Source organism: Pleurodeles waltl, chromosome 6 (assembly GCF_031143425.1).
Source record: "Pleurodeles waltl isolate 20211129_DDA chromosome 6, aPleWal1.hap1.20221129, whole genome shotgun sequence".
Classification (NCBI taxonomy): domain Eukaryota; kingdom Metazoa; phylum Chordata; class Amphibia; order Caudata; family Salamandridae; genus Pleurodeles; species Pleurodeles waltl.
Window position 1 is genome coordinate 1,684,865,911 of NC_090445.1, and position 13,375 is coordinate 1,684,879,285.

Here is a 13,375-nt window from a genome sequence, read left to right on the forward strand (position 1 = left end):
TCAGAGGTAAACATAAGATCACAAGGTATTAAGAACACAAGATCTCAAGAAATTAAGATTAAGAGCTCATAAGGTGAGATCTTAAGATCGGTATCGTCACAAAGAAGCTCTAATTACCATTTACCCTCTCCACATCACATCCTGCCTCCTACCTTCTGATCTTCAACAGATCCCACACACTGCAGTATTGCATGAACAACACCTCGTGCATGAGATGCTCCGGCTGCAGTAGATTTCGTATAGCGACTTCTATTATTGCTATCACATAATACTGCTTTATGAACCTTGGCACACGACCGGCTCTAGGATTTTCGCCATTTGGTCCATATAATTGTTTAGTAGATTTGCTCAATGTCTAGCTGCGCAGTAGCTCATGTTGGTTAATGTCGAATTGAAATTAGCTTGATTCTGCCAAGGATCTTTGTAGGTATATGCAAAAGTGGTGTTTTGCTCCTATGACCTAGATCCGTGCTAAACCAATACATTAAAAATGATTTAAATTAAACAAATATCTTTCTATGTAGGCTTTAGATTCTCAGACGAAGCCCCATCCCAAAGTACACTCTGCTGAACAAAGTGCTCAGTTCTCTTGATTTATTTAAAGAGGTCAACCAGTGACCAGACAAAAAACACATTTCTCCTTACCCTGCCCAGCATCACTTGCAACCACCATAATATGCACTTGAAAAGATGACAAACAGTGTTTTGTCGATGAGCCTGGTTTAATAGGCAAACGCAATAAGAGAAACCAACACCTCTCCACCGTGGTGATATTAAACAATGTACACTTTCAAGATAATAGAATTCTGTTACATTAAAAAGTAAGAACTCTAGAGACATGACAAGTACTTAAAGAAACATCAACTCACCCAACAACATTGCTGAATGTTGCTTTGTTTGATGTCAGCTGGGGTTTTGAGATCTCTTGTGACATCATTCACTGGATGGTCCCTTTCAAAGATGCTTTACCTTGGTCCTTGGTGGTGATGATTGTACTAAGAAGATATGTTTGTAAAACAGAGTTAGGATTACCAGATAAATTCCTCAGACTATTTTCACTGGCCAAGGAAATTAGTGACTCTCTTTGCGTGCTAGAACCCTCATGATGTGGCTCAGCAATCTAAAATGGTGAACTGTAAATGTGCTTTCATATCAGTGGATCCAGAAATCAATTATCAGGCACTCAGATCAATAGGCAGCAGAAGTACAAAATACACTTACCTGAAAGAATACATTTTACAATTATTACACAGATACAGAGGCACTTTCTAGAGAATATGGCATCCAAGATCAAAGCATCGGCATATGGAGGAACCATGGCAGATCTAGGTTTTAGAAGTGCAGAGGGCCATGAGCTAGCAAGGAAACTTGCAGGGCATTAGGTAATGGGGCACAACCAGATCGGGTTGGCATGTGATGTGAGGTCAGAGCAGTGCTGGTGAGTCTATTCAGCATCCTTAGGGTGTCACCTAGTGGTGGTGTCAGGTTCCTACAAAAGGCAAAATAATGTGTGTTCTCAGTGTATGGGGATAATCTGAGCAGGTAAAATTATATTACAGATGATTGCATGTTTGTGGTGCCCTAACCACTCTTGTGGAACCAGGCGCCTGCACAGTGAGTGAGGGAAGGGGGCACTTTGAAACCGCCATCCTCAATCATATGTCACCTATTGAGGAATAAATCCTAAAACTGTACAAAAAAATAACCATTGTAAAATACAAAAACAAAGAAACATTTCTGAAAGTGATGCTCTCATGTATGTATGAATGAGTTTTTGGCAGAACCAGGAAGGATGTGTATACATTTTTCTTATGCCAAATTACTATTTTCCATTATTCAGCTATGCAGGAAAGTCCATCAATTCAAGACCTGTACATTTAACTTGAATTTCATGTGTAGAGTACATTTAGGTAGTAAGGGAACAATTTTGGATGGATTGAATATTATTTTCCTATGATCAATTGCATCAGTTATGCCACACCCGGTCAATCCAGGCTCATAAAATGGCTCAGTGCTGTTAACTTTGTAATGCTTCCTTGCCACGAGCTCATAGAAATGTTCTAATGTCTTAAGGTCAGACAAAGCTTTAATACAATTGAATGATTAAATGCCTCTTTGCTAAGAAAGGTTCCAAGCTCCTAAACTTTCTTCAGTGTCTATCATCACTGAAGACATTTTTGACCAGAAGATAATCTTCTGCAAATAATTCTGCCTGACCTCTAATGAGTACATGACATCTCCGACACCTACCAGTTCTATAAACGTCATGAGATCTGGTCCTTCAGATCACTTTCGAACCAGCTCCAAATTGATCTTAGGTGACAAAATGTTGTCTTTCCAGCAAATGTCTCATGACCATGACATAGGATGCACTTAACGTAACTTCCTCTCACAGAACCTCCTCCCGACTAATGACGGAAGAGTTATCTTACTGAAGAAGTCAGAGTGGGCGCGACCTTGCACAGCAGTTGAGCAAACCTAGAATTATGTGTTTTATGATAGTCTAATGTGCGTTCAAAGAGTCAATGTACTCCCTATTTGCCAATGCTTCTTCCCCCAAAATTAAAGCTCATTTTTCTATAGTCTCCTTCCAGTTTCTACTATTTCTAGTTACATGAATGAAAATGTGAGCATTTTATGACAACTGAGATTTGTGAGAGCTGAATGGCCAGCCATATGTCTACCTGAGCATAATCCAACAGGCTTTCTTTTCCTACCTCTAGACTATTAAAACCAACCTAACCCGAGAAAATGACTTCATGAAAGAAAGCGTCATAAACCTCTCCAATCAGATGAAGCGCTATGAGAACTACACCGACATCATGATAGGCATCAAGAAGGAGATCTCTAGCCTGGGCTACCAACTGCTGCAGAAGGACGCAGCCGCCGTGCAGGAGACGAAGGCCCAGGTGAGGTGTGCCCTGCAATCAGAAGAATGAGTGATGAGTGTGCTTTATTAGAAAGGACATGGAATGCAGAGGCTTCTTGGTGCTTTACGTCTGGCGTGATGATAGATTTAGCTGTCATTATCCTCATTTTTTCAAAATAGTCCATAGGAAACATATATATATCTATCTATATATATATATATATATATATATATACACACAAATTCATATTATAACATTATTAATTTTTTCATGGACTGTTCAGTTATATTTTGCTCCTGCCTGGCTTTGGAAGGTGGTCAGTGCACTCCATTCATTGGCTCTATTACACTCTGAGTGATGGCTTTTTGCCTGAACACATGTGAACTGCCACCATTAAAAGGAGTACATGCCAGTGCTCTTGTGCTTGGGCTATTGGGCCATTGGGCCACTCCTTAATTTTTATATTTTTGGCAAATTTGTTTTTGCTCATTTCGGTGTGTGCAAACAATGAATAAATAAAACATTGAATGCTGCCTGGTGCAGACCTATTGACTTTGCCAGTGCTAGGAGTCTTTGGGACTTATGACTTTGCCATGCGGTATAGCATTCCTGATGCTGTACAGCATGGATAAAGAATTGTTTTTAAAAAAGACTATGATACAGCTGCGCACGTCGTTTTGTAGGCGTGCGCACCACTACTATGTTCACGTACAAAATGACACAGGTACTTTTTTTTATTTTTAATTACCAATCCGAATTGGATCAGAAAATAAAAACAAAAAAAGTGCAAAAACTTTTCAATTTGTTTTAAAGCTGGTGGGGGAATCAACACAGGGTCATGGGTGATAGGTTGGAAGCAATAAGGAGGCACGGTTGTGGGAACCAACACATAAGGCATGGATGAGAAGGGCAGAAAAGAAAAAGGATGAGAGAGAGCAACCTGAAGCTTTGGTGGAGAGAAGCAAATGGGCAAGTGAAGATGCGCATTGGCGAGAAAGCAATGGAGGGAGAGAAGCACACTAGGGTGAGCACTTCACTGAGGGGCGGGATAAGATCACGAGAGAGAGAAACATCAAGTGTACAGGGGGAAGAGAAGCACACTAAGGTGGCAGCTAGAAAACACATGCATTCTTGTAGGGTGCTTAAGACAAAACAAAAAAATAGTACTCTTTACATGTGCAGTGGAAGAACACTAGTAAATTAACACTAGTAAATTGGTAATGCTCCAGTGGAGGGACCGAGACAAGATGGACAAGGTAAGCTATTGAACATGAAGCAGGAAAATGACAGTGACATTAAAGCCAACCAATGGTAAGCAGTGGGCTGGACCTAAGCATTCATATATTCTTGCATAGCTCACAATATGTCTTTTGCTGTCTGGTAGGCTCAGCCTAAAAATACACTGTCATAAGCAGAGCTAAAAAGTGGACAGTTTTTACTTTGCATGTTCCCAGTGGTGGACTTGCCCTGCCTATATTGCTTCTTGCGTCTCTGCACTGATTTGCTTGAGCAATCAACGCATGCACAATTCGTGCAAGTAAGTCAAGTAAAAATATTTTAATTAGCAAAAAAGGGTACATTATGCATGTGTCAGTGGGCCATGGTCACAGAGTTAAGTCACCCAAATGTCCCAGAATCATTGCGGTCTGGCACGAGCAGATGTAGATATGCAAAGGCCCAGGTTGTGAGGCGAGCATCAACGGACCAGAACAGGGTTCTGCAAAGTCGGTCCTGGAGAGCCGGGTCCATGCCAGATTTTTAGCATATCCACATTTAGAAAAATGTAGATTTCTGAAACATCTCTTTTCTAAATGTGGATATGCTAACAATCTGGCGTGGACCCGGCTCTCCAGGACCGAATTTGCAGGACCCTGGACCAGAACAATAACCCTGACCAAGGCACCTTCCTTTGTTGGGCCTTGTTCAGGGTTATAAACAAAAGCGCACGATGGGACACAAAATGAATTCTGCTTGGCCCAAGAATAAAGGAGCACGATGTACCGAGAGACATGAGCACGGAATGTTTCTTGCTAAAATATGCACCAAAGGAGCACCGGAAGTGGGAAGAGGGGCCCTGTCTGTCAAGATGGAAGGCCACCAAAAGGGTCCTTTGGCTTTAGTCAGTGTATCAGTTTGGCTCAAACGGGCCAATCAGCTAGTCATAAAGGATGAAAAATGACATGTGAAAGACGGTCCCCTCCCCGGGGCATACACAAATCCTAACTTTACGGCAATGGGACCACCAACCTGCACTCAAGCAAAACAGGTACATAGGGAACGATCAGACCAAGGTAATAACTCGCAGGAGGGCAGTGGTGAAGAGCGATCATAGGCTTCAGAATAAAGACCTCACAGTCACAACCTGGCCCGAGGGATGCCATCTCTTAAAGCAACAGGCCTTAGGATGCCAAAGACCAGGGCCAAGCTGGAAAAGATGATGATGTGTTACCTCCCAGAACAAATACCACTTACAGCCCAAGCCTGCATAGAGGCCGGCGAACAAGGACAAGCTGAGATTAGTGAGTCAAGCCTACAACCTGTGCTGCCGTGGGAGTGTTACCAAAAGAAGACTCTTGAGCCAAGTGGGCTGATCCGAAGGCGATGCTTATTATCAATAAATGTAGCATCAACAGTTTATTTTTAATGAATATGATCAAATTGTGCACCCATCTGTGAGCTGTCTTCTGAATTCTTTGCTCTAGTAAATTTCCGGCTACCCTTCTCCACATCTTGTCTGGTTGATCGTCTTGGTTTGTGTTTATGGGCTTATGGTGGAAAGTAGCCTGAGTCTCTGAGACCTGATTGTAAAGACCTGAGTGCCTGTGTACTTGCCAGCTTTTTTGAAGCCATATTTTTCTTGTCTTTGTAGGAAACAACAGGAGAAAGAAGCAAAGAGGCCGTCAAATATGTAAACCCCAAAAAGAACCTAGGTGGTAAGACCCTGCCGAAGGTACCCAGAGAGCGGGTACCCAGACCAGAGAAGTCAAAGAAGGACACAGTTAAAGCCAAACTCGCTGGCATCCCAGCGACTGTCAAACCAAAGCCTCCGGTCGTCATGATAAGGGGCATCACCTACTACAAAGCCGGAATAGAGGACGCAGTGGATGCTCTGCCCATCAGTCGAGGTAAGCAAATGGCGCAGTAGGGTTTAGGACTCTATGGTCACTTACTCAGATCTCCATTTGGACCTTAAGCAAAGGAGATTCCCTGGGCTGGATAGTGATACTATGCAATGGCAGCCATTCCTGAATTAGCCAACCACAGTCATTCAGACTCTGAGACTTGTAGTCACTATTCACACTCGATGACCCACAAGTCTCCGTATACAAGGTGCAACTGATCAAAAGGCAGGCTGATTGATGATGTCACACATGACCTGACAACTCTCGCTCAGATATTTGTCTGTTTTTCCTTCAGTGTTTTTATACAAATAAGAGTGTGTTGAATCTCTTTCTTAAAGCTGGAGGGCACAGAGCAGTCAGGTTTTCCAGTACCATGCATGAGTAGGTCATCCACTTCAGGAGCTCACTTTGAATTCTGGGACTTGTAGTTCTGATTTTCTGATTGATAAATCAGGATCACAGATGCAGGAACACAACAAAAAAAATATTGATCAGCTTCTCACGCTTAGAACTGGGAACTGAGTCAACCCTGGGAACTTGGAAGCATAAGTGCTGAATGAAGCATAGGGAAAGGCCAGAAAGAGAGAGGACCTATGAAGTGAATAGTCATTGTATTGTATATGGCGCTTACCACCCCTGATGAGGCATTCAAGTGCTTTATGTTGGGCAGAGATGCTTCGGAGTCCAAGGTTAGTGGTTAATCCAATGGTTATTACGATTAGACTTGTGCTCGCAAGAAAAACATTCCAGTGCATTTACTCTGTGGTGGTTTACATCAGCTGGAGTTAGATGTGATCATTAGTTGGGGTGGGTATGTGAGTTCATGCAGATGGTTGGTGGGACTGGCAGATAAAATAGATGATATTTGGCATTGTTAGGTTGCAGGCATATTTTCAAAGCAAAGATTGTGATTTTTAAAATAAATTGAAATAATGACGAGTGGCGGACGTACAGGAATTAGATTGAGGCAAACATGCATGTGGCTTAAATGAAGTTGTGCTCATAAAAAGGGGGCATGCAGAGGCTGGAAAGCAAGGAGAAGGTCACTTGTGAGAGAGGAGAGTCTTTCCTGCAGGGTTTTAGCTGTTATACTTAGAATGGGAATTTTGAAACTAGAAGCCTCAAGATACTTCAAGGGTCAGTGACAAAGCTACAATGCATAGGCCTCATGTGCACTGATGTCCTCCTCAGATGACCTCAGAAGCACTTCTTCCTTCATGAAGCTTCACGATGTACATCCGATCGTGGAAACTCTTCGCTAACCTGGTGAACTGTGAAGTAAATGTGATTTTGCACTGATGTTTTATACTCATTACATATTATATTTTTACAACTATGTAAAGAACTCCAGTGAGAGACAGGTTACCAATGATTCAATACCTGCAAGGATACCATGTTGCAGTCCTCTGCTTCATGCTTCAAATCATTGTTTTCTGGCGTGTTATTCCAACTCTTTTAGCTGGTGTGAATGTGGACTGCAACTCCCAGTGTGCAATATGTTGTTCAAGGAAAGCCCAGGCCTGGAAAATCCTGTTCCTGGTGGCATGGACTCATCTGATGACCGTAGGGAGAGATGGCAATGCATAGCTCATTATTGGCAAGCTCCTCTACTTCGCGTGTATGTTCTGTTTGCTCGATTATCTATTAAATGTCCCATAACAAGTTACTGGTTGTATATTGTTTTCTGGAACTTTACATGAGCGCATAAAATGAGGGGGTAGGCTGGGTCTACAGTGTTGAGGTAAGCAGCAAAATGGAAAGGAGAGCTATTATTGCCCCAAACAGTTATGTATGTCACAACTCACTATTACTGGACTGAACTAATGATGACTTTATACAGGGTTTATTGGAGGTATTTTAGGGAAAATAAGTATTAGACTCTCCCACCTACATTTTAACTATTTCCCGGTGTTGTGCTCACGTGAACTCACTGAGCAGCATTAGTTACATTGATAGCTATAGTCTATCCTTTACCCATGATATAAAGGCGAAACGCACAGCTTCACGGTGCAGTTTTCCTAGTTGTTACAAGGATACCTTCAATATAAACACAGTCCCGGAAATGCCTCCAGGTCATCTGATACATTAGTATCACCAAACCACTAGCACCACCTGCAGTCACACCCACACTCACCCAGGCAACAGTCCACCCACACTCACCCAAGCAACAGTCCACCCACACTCACCCAAGCAACAGTCCACCCACACTCATCCAAGCAATAGTCCACCCACACTCACCCAAGCAACAGTCCACCCACACTCACCCAAGCAACAGTCCACCCACACTCACCCAAGCAACAGTCCACCCACAATCACTCGACCAACAATCCACCCACACTCACCCAAGCAACAGTCCACCCACACTCACCCAAGCAACAGTCCACCCACACTCACGCAAGCAACAGTCCACCCACACTCACCCAACCAACAGTCCACCCACACTCCCGCAAGCAACAGTCCACCTACAATCACCCAACCAACAGTCCACCCACACTCACGCAAGCAAAAGTCCACCTACAATCATCCAACCAACAGTCCACCCACACTCACGCAAGCAACAGTCCACCTACAATCACCCAACCAACAGTCCACCCACACTCTCCCAAGCAACAGTCCACCCCCACTCACCCAAGCAACAGTCCACCCACACTCACCCAAGCAACAGTCCACCCACACTCACGCAAACAACAGTCCACCTACAATCACCCAACCAACAGTCCACTCACACTCACCCAAGCAACAGTCCACCCACACTCACACAAGCAAACGTCCACCCACACTCACCCAAGCAACAGTCCACCCACACTCACCCAAGCAAACGTCCACCCACACTCACCCAAGCATCAGTCCACCCACACACACGCAACCAACAGACCACCTACAATCACCCAACCAACAGTTTATATCCGCAGTCACACAGACAGCTCCCACCACAGCAATCACCTAGTCAGTAGCTTCAGCTAGCAATCACCCAACAATCAGCTTTGACCACAGCAATCAACCCAACAGTGCTTCCACCAGAAATCTCCCAATGTGCCTACCAGCAATCAGCCAGCCAGCTCCCACCACACCAGACACCCAACCAATGGCTTCCACCAGAAATCATCCATATATAAGATCCCACCTACAGTCACCCACCCAACAGCACCCATCTGCAATCACCCAAACAACAGCTCACACCCAGAAAGGCCCAAACAAAGGCTTACACCTGCTATCACCCACCTAGAAGTCCCCACATGCCTCACCATGGATGAGAAGTACAATACTATTGCCACCCTCTCCCAAAACAGTCTGTGAGATAAAGAACTCCACAATTCACCTATGTCGAGGCCTCATGGTCTAATTTGCAGGGAAACTCACCATCACCTGATATGTTGGTCTGACTTTTTGCCCCTAGAATGTCTAAATAATCCGGTTGGTTCTTCCAACCCCATCAGAAAAGACCTTAACCGGTACCATGGTCAGATATCAAAAAATGACTTCACATTCCTAAGTCAAGTGTGGTACAGCACCGTAACACGTACCAGGTGTCTTAAAATACAGCCGAGAGACCACATGCTAGAAGCTCCTAGTCCCATAATTCAAACCGACCAGAAGTATGACCTTGCTGAAGCACAACTCAAGGACAGACACATATTGGAGACAACATCCAAAACTCTAGGTACAACCAGGACCTCATGATGGGTAGGTCTGGGTCTTTCGAGGATCATCAACATCACACTATATTTCTGTAAGAAGTCGCTGTGACTCAACACTCACCGCTGACATATAATGTGATGATCAGGTCAAGAGTTCAAATCCCAACCAGGCCAACTCAATCTTCCAAACTTCCAAGGTCAGGAAACCGAGTGCCATTGCATTTGGTAATAGTACATGTTGTTTATAGCGCTAGAATAAGCGCGTATCGTGTGAAGCGCTAGGTAAAAAGTAAGCCACCATTATATCATCATTACATTATTTTTGTACGTCTAAAGCACCCAGATATTGTACTGTATCCTTTACTCAGCAATGTCGCCACTATAAAAATACAAACACAAAATACCATCGTTCTAAACAGTACCCATTAATCCAGAGTTGCTTCTCCAGAGACAGTCCGACATGGGTTTCTCATTCCCCATAACTGCTGACAAAGAGTGAGACACTTGCACGTTAACATCCACCCCTCGAATGTCCCCGTGTGGTCTATTCCATCACTCATTCTCTAAACCCTATTGGTAGGTCTACTTCGAAGCGCTGCTCACGAGCTCTTCTCTGGATTCCAGGCACAAACATATGCACATAATCCAGATATTCAGGATTCCAAACACCTCTTGTTCGGAAGCCAGGGGATGAGAGTTTGACTGGATTAACACTTCAAAGATTTGACACTTTCTTAGATGTAACATTATTTTCTTGCACTGGACTTATGTAAAAGTCTATGGAATCAGATATCTGGCACTAGAAAAAGGTCTTGCATATTTGCAAGCTTTAAATTTGCTTTAAAAAGTATGTATTTAAGTTTTGTCACTCTCATGGCTTACATGTTGTAGGACTTTTCCCTGTTACTGTTTAAAAAAAATAATGTTATGAACTTGGCGTAAGCCAACTCCAGCTATGTTAACCCGCTTAAAAAAAGAAATACTGTTACTTTATCCTCTTTTTATAGTGCCACCTACCATTACTACCTTAATGCTTGATTGACTTTGACTCTTTTCTCGTACGGCTCTGAATCTCCATTGATCTGTTGTGTATTGTTTTTCAATTGTTTGTGACTGTGTGTGGTTAGTAGACATTTGTTTGTTGAATCCTAGTATACTAATGGTTGGTGTTGCTTTACGTGAAAGATGAGTTAGATCCTGGAGGATGGCTGCAGGGAGTGAAGAAGTTTTGGTGAATATTTTCCAGGGTCTATAGGCTCTCGATATGATTCAGCTTATCTGGTGGCCATCTTGATGTCTGCAGGTGCCATGTACGCCATGTCTTACCACAGAACGTGTGATCCAACCGCAGGACTTTCTGGCACTGCCAACTTGTGATATGACCTAAATGGCTGTGGCATGCAAGAGAAGAACCCATGTCAGCCCAAGGTCTTGTGCAAAATGTTATTGCAGATAGCCCAAGTCCCTCGCTTCCCCTTGCATGGCACATGCTTCCATAGCCAAGCGCAGAGTCAATGAGAGTACCAATGCATGAGATCTGTTGCAAATAATAATTCTACTTTCAGACCATAAAATCAGATCATCAGCTCCCAATCCCAGCATGCACTGGATCCTGAGCATATACCTCCTCCCAGCCATGCACATCTGCGGGAGAGCATCTATATGGTCCCCCAGCCCAGTCAAACAAAGTCTTAGAGTTAATGGAAGCCTCCAACTAATTCACAACTATTCCATGAGGGAGAGGGTTTAACTATGCACCATTTTGAAGCACCTTATTTTAAATGTAAATGCAAAGACAGCACGTTCTCCCTTTCTGTTTACATGCCAGTTTTTACCACAATCTTGCACTTTATGAGTAATTTTAATAGGACTTATCACCATCAACACCATAGTTTCAGCACTACCTGTACCAGGAGGATGAGAGGCTGAGCAGGTGATGCCATGACTTCAACCCATCACTGTAAGTTTGCCCATGGTTTACTTTGACAATTAGGTGCCCACAGTTTATTTCAACAACCAGGTCGCCTCACCAGCAGTACCTGCTGGCCAGGGGAGTTTGTTGCAATATGACCTAGGATGAGTCTCTGGCTGCAGATCTCCATGTGCAACCAAAAACACTTCTGCAAGACATCTCAAGTGGAAAAGACACCTACCATGGAGATCTGTGTATAAACAGCAGGCCAATAAGGCAAGCCATGACCAAGAACACAGAGTGCCGTGGAAGACAGCTAAGGGTAATCCTCTGGGCACATGCTCTGAGACTAAATAATAAAAGCCAGTGGATTTCAGAAACTTTCAGATGTCCTAATGCAACCCACAGGTTGCAAGTTCCAATCTTGTTCCTAACCCAAAGCTGTGTGCCCGCTGCAGACCTACGGCTAGCAAGTCATAGGACCGAATCGTTACTCCGTGTCACCAAGGATGTTGCGTGCCACTCCTGGGTTTTGTTTAACAAACTAATGAATTCTGTGAGCTGCAGTCGTTGTTCACTTCACTTGGTCCAGTTGAACACATCTGGAAACAATGGTTTGCAAAATAAAAAACTGCATAATGTGACGTGGCGGCATCTGGCATCCTTACCTGAATCCCATCTGTTCTGGTACCCGAGGTACCTGCTGCACAGATCACAGGCATCCATCCACTCAATCAAATAAACCCCACTGCAGGGATACCTACTGCACCTTCAGTTCCTGCTCCACTGCCATGCCAACGAGCCACTGGTCCAGGAAGCTCTCACAATTTTTGTGACTTCTGTCGCGGAAGCACCACTTCCCCCTTCTGGTCCCAGAGACTCAAGCTTGGACCACCTGTGATGCTCACTCTCCACGACTCCTTCCCCACAGCGAAAGGATGTACTGTGCAAACAAATAGAACCCACTCCTATCAATGGAAGATCAATGCAGACCACCACCACCCAACATCAGACAACCTGCCACCATGTGCCCAGTTCACACTCCAGGTACCCTCGCCCCCACCCCAAAATATGTCACTGATGTTGGGTGATAACTGTCCTGTTTCACATTTTTTTAAAGAATGTAGTTTGTGGCAGTGATATGCAGGGCTTGAAATGGAAAAATAGAAGTGCAGGTACTCTGTGCCACAGTACCTGCTTGTTTCTGAGAAGTGCCGGTACTCTCCAATTGAACGTATTACGTTTTTCTTGAGATGTGCCGGTACTCTCCCTCCCAAAATAAAAAGGTGCCGGTACTCAGTACCGGAGAGTACCGGCCCATTTAAAGCACTGGTGATATGGAGTGCTATACATGAATGCAGCATAAGTGCAATAAATTGTGCATTCCAAAGAGTATTGTGAACTATACAAGTGCAGCTCCTAGAATGAAAAGTGACCTGTACCAGACAAAACCTCTGTTTTCAGTCCTGGGTTCCTGTAAGCCATTAGCCTGCTGTGCTGGACAGGCACAGCCCCAAGCCAGGACCCGAGGGCCCATGTGCAGTCACAAGTGGGCCCTAGCTTGGACTTTCACATGCTAAATGCAAGGCAAGAAGTCTTGTAGGCATGGCTGTCCTAAAATTAAGTTATTAGCCAAATGTACACCGGTGTGCAGCAGACTTGTGGCATCCGCTGGGCGTGCTTACCCCGGGATAGGATATGATCTGCAGAACAGTGGATTATGGAAGGTGGGTTCACGTGTTATAAACCACCCATCTCCACCCCACTGGTTCAAGACCATCCCGTGGGGATAATGGCCTCACGTCTAATCCATCTATCTGTATACCCCTTAGT

The 13,375-nt window shown here is 44.0% G+C and overlaps 1 protein-coding gene across 1 annotated transcript in view; it reads left to right on the top strand.

Moving 5' to 3' along the window:
• Window positions 1–13,375, top strand: part of OLFML2A (olfactomedin like 2A) — a 196,268-nt gene that overhangs the window by 126,404 nt on the left and 56,489 nt on the right. Inside the window, exons 4-5 of the mRNA XM_069241730.1 lie at window positions 2,724–2,909; window positions 5,740–5,995. Of these exons, the coding sequence (XP_069097831.1) occupies window positions 2,724–2,909; window positions 5,740–5,995 (442 nt within the window). The remainder of the gene's footprint in view (window positions 1–2,723; window positions 2,910–5,739; window positions 5,996–13,375) is intronic.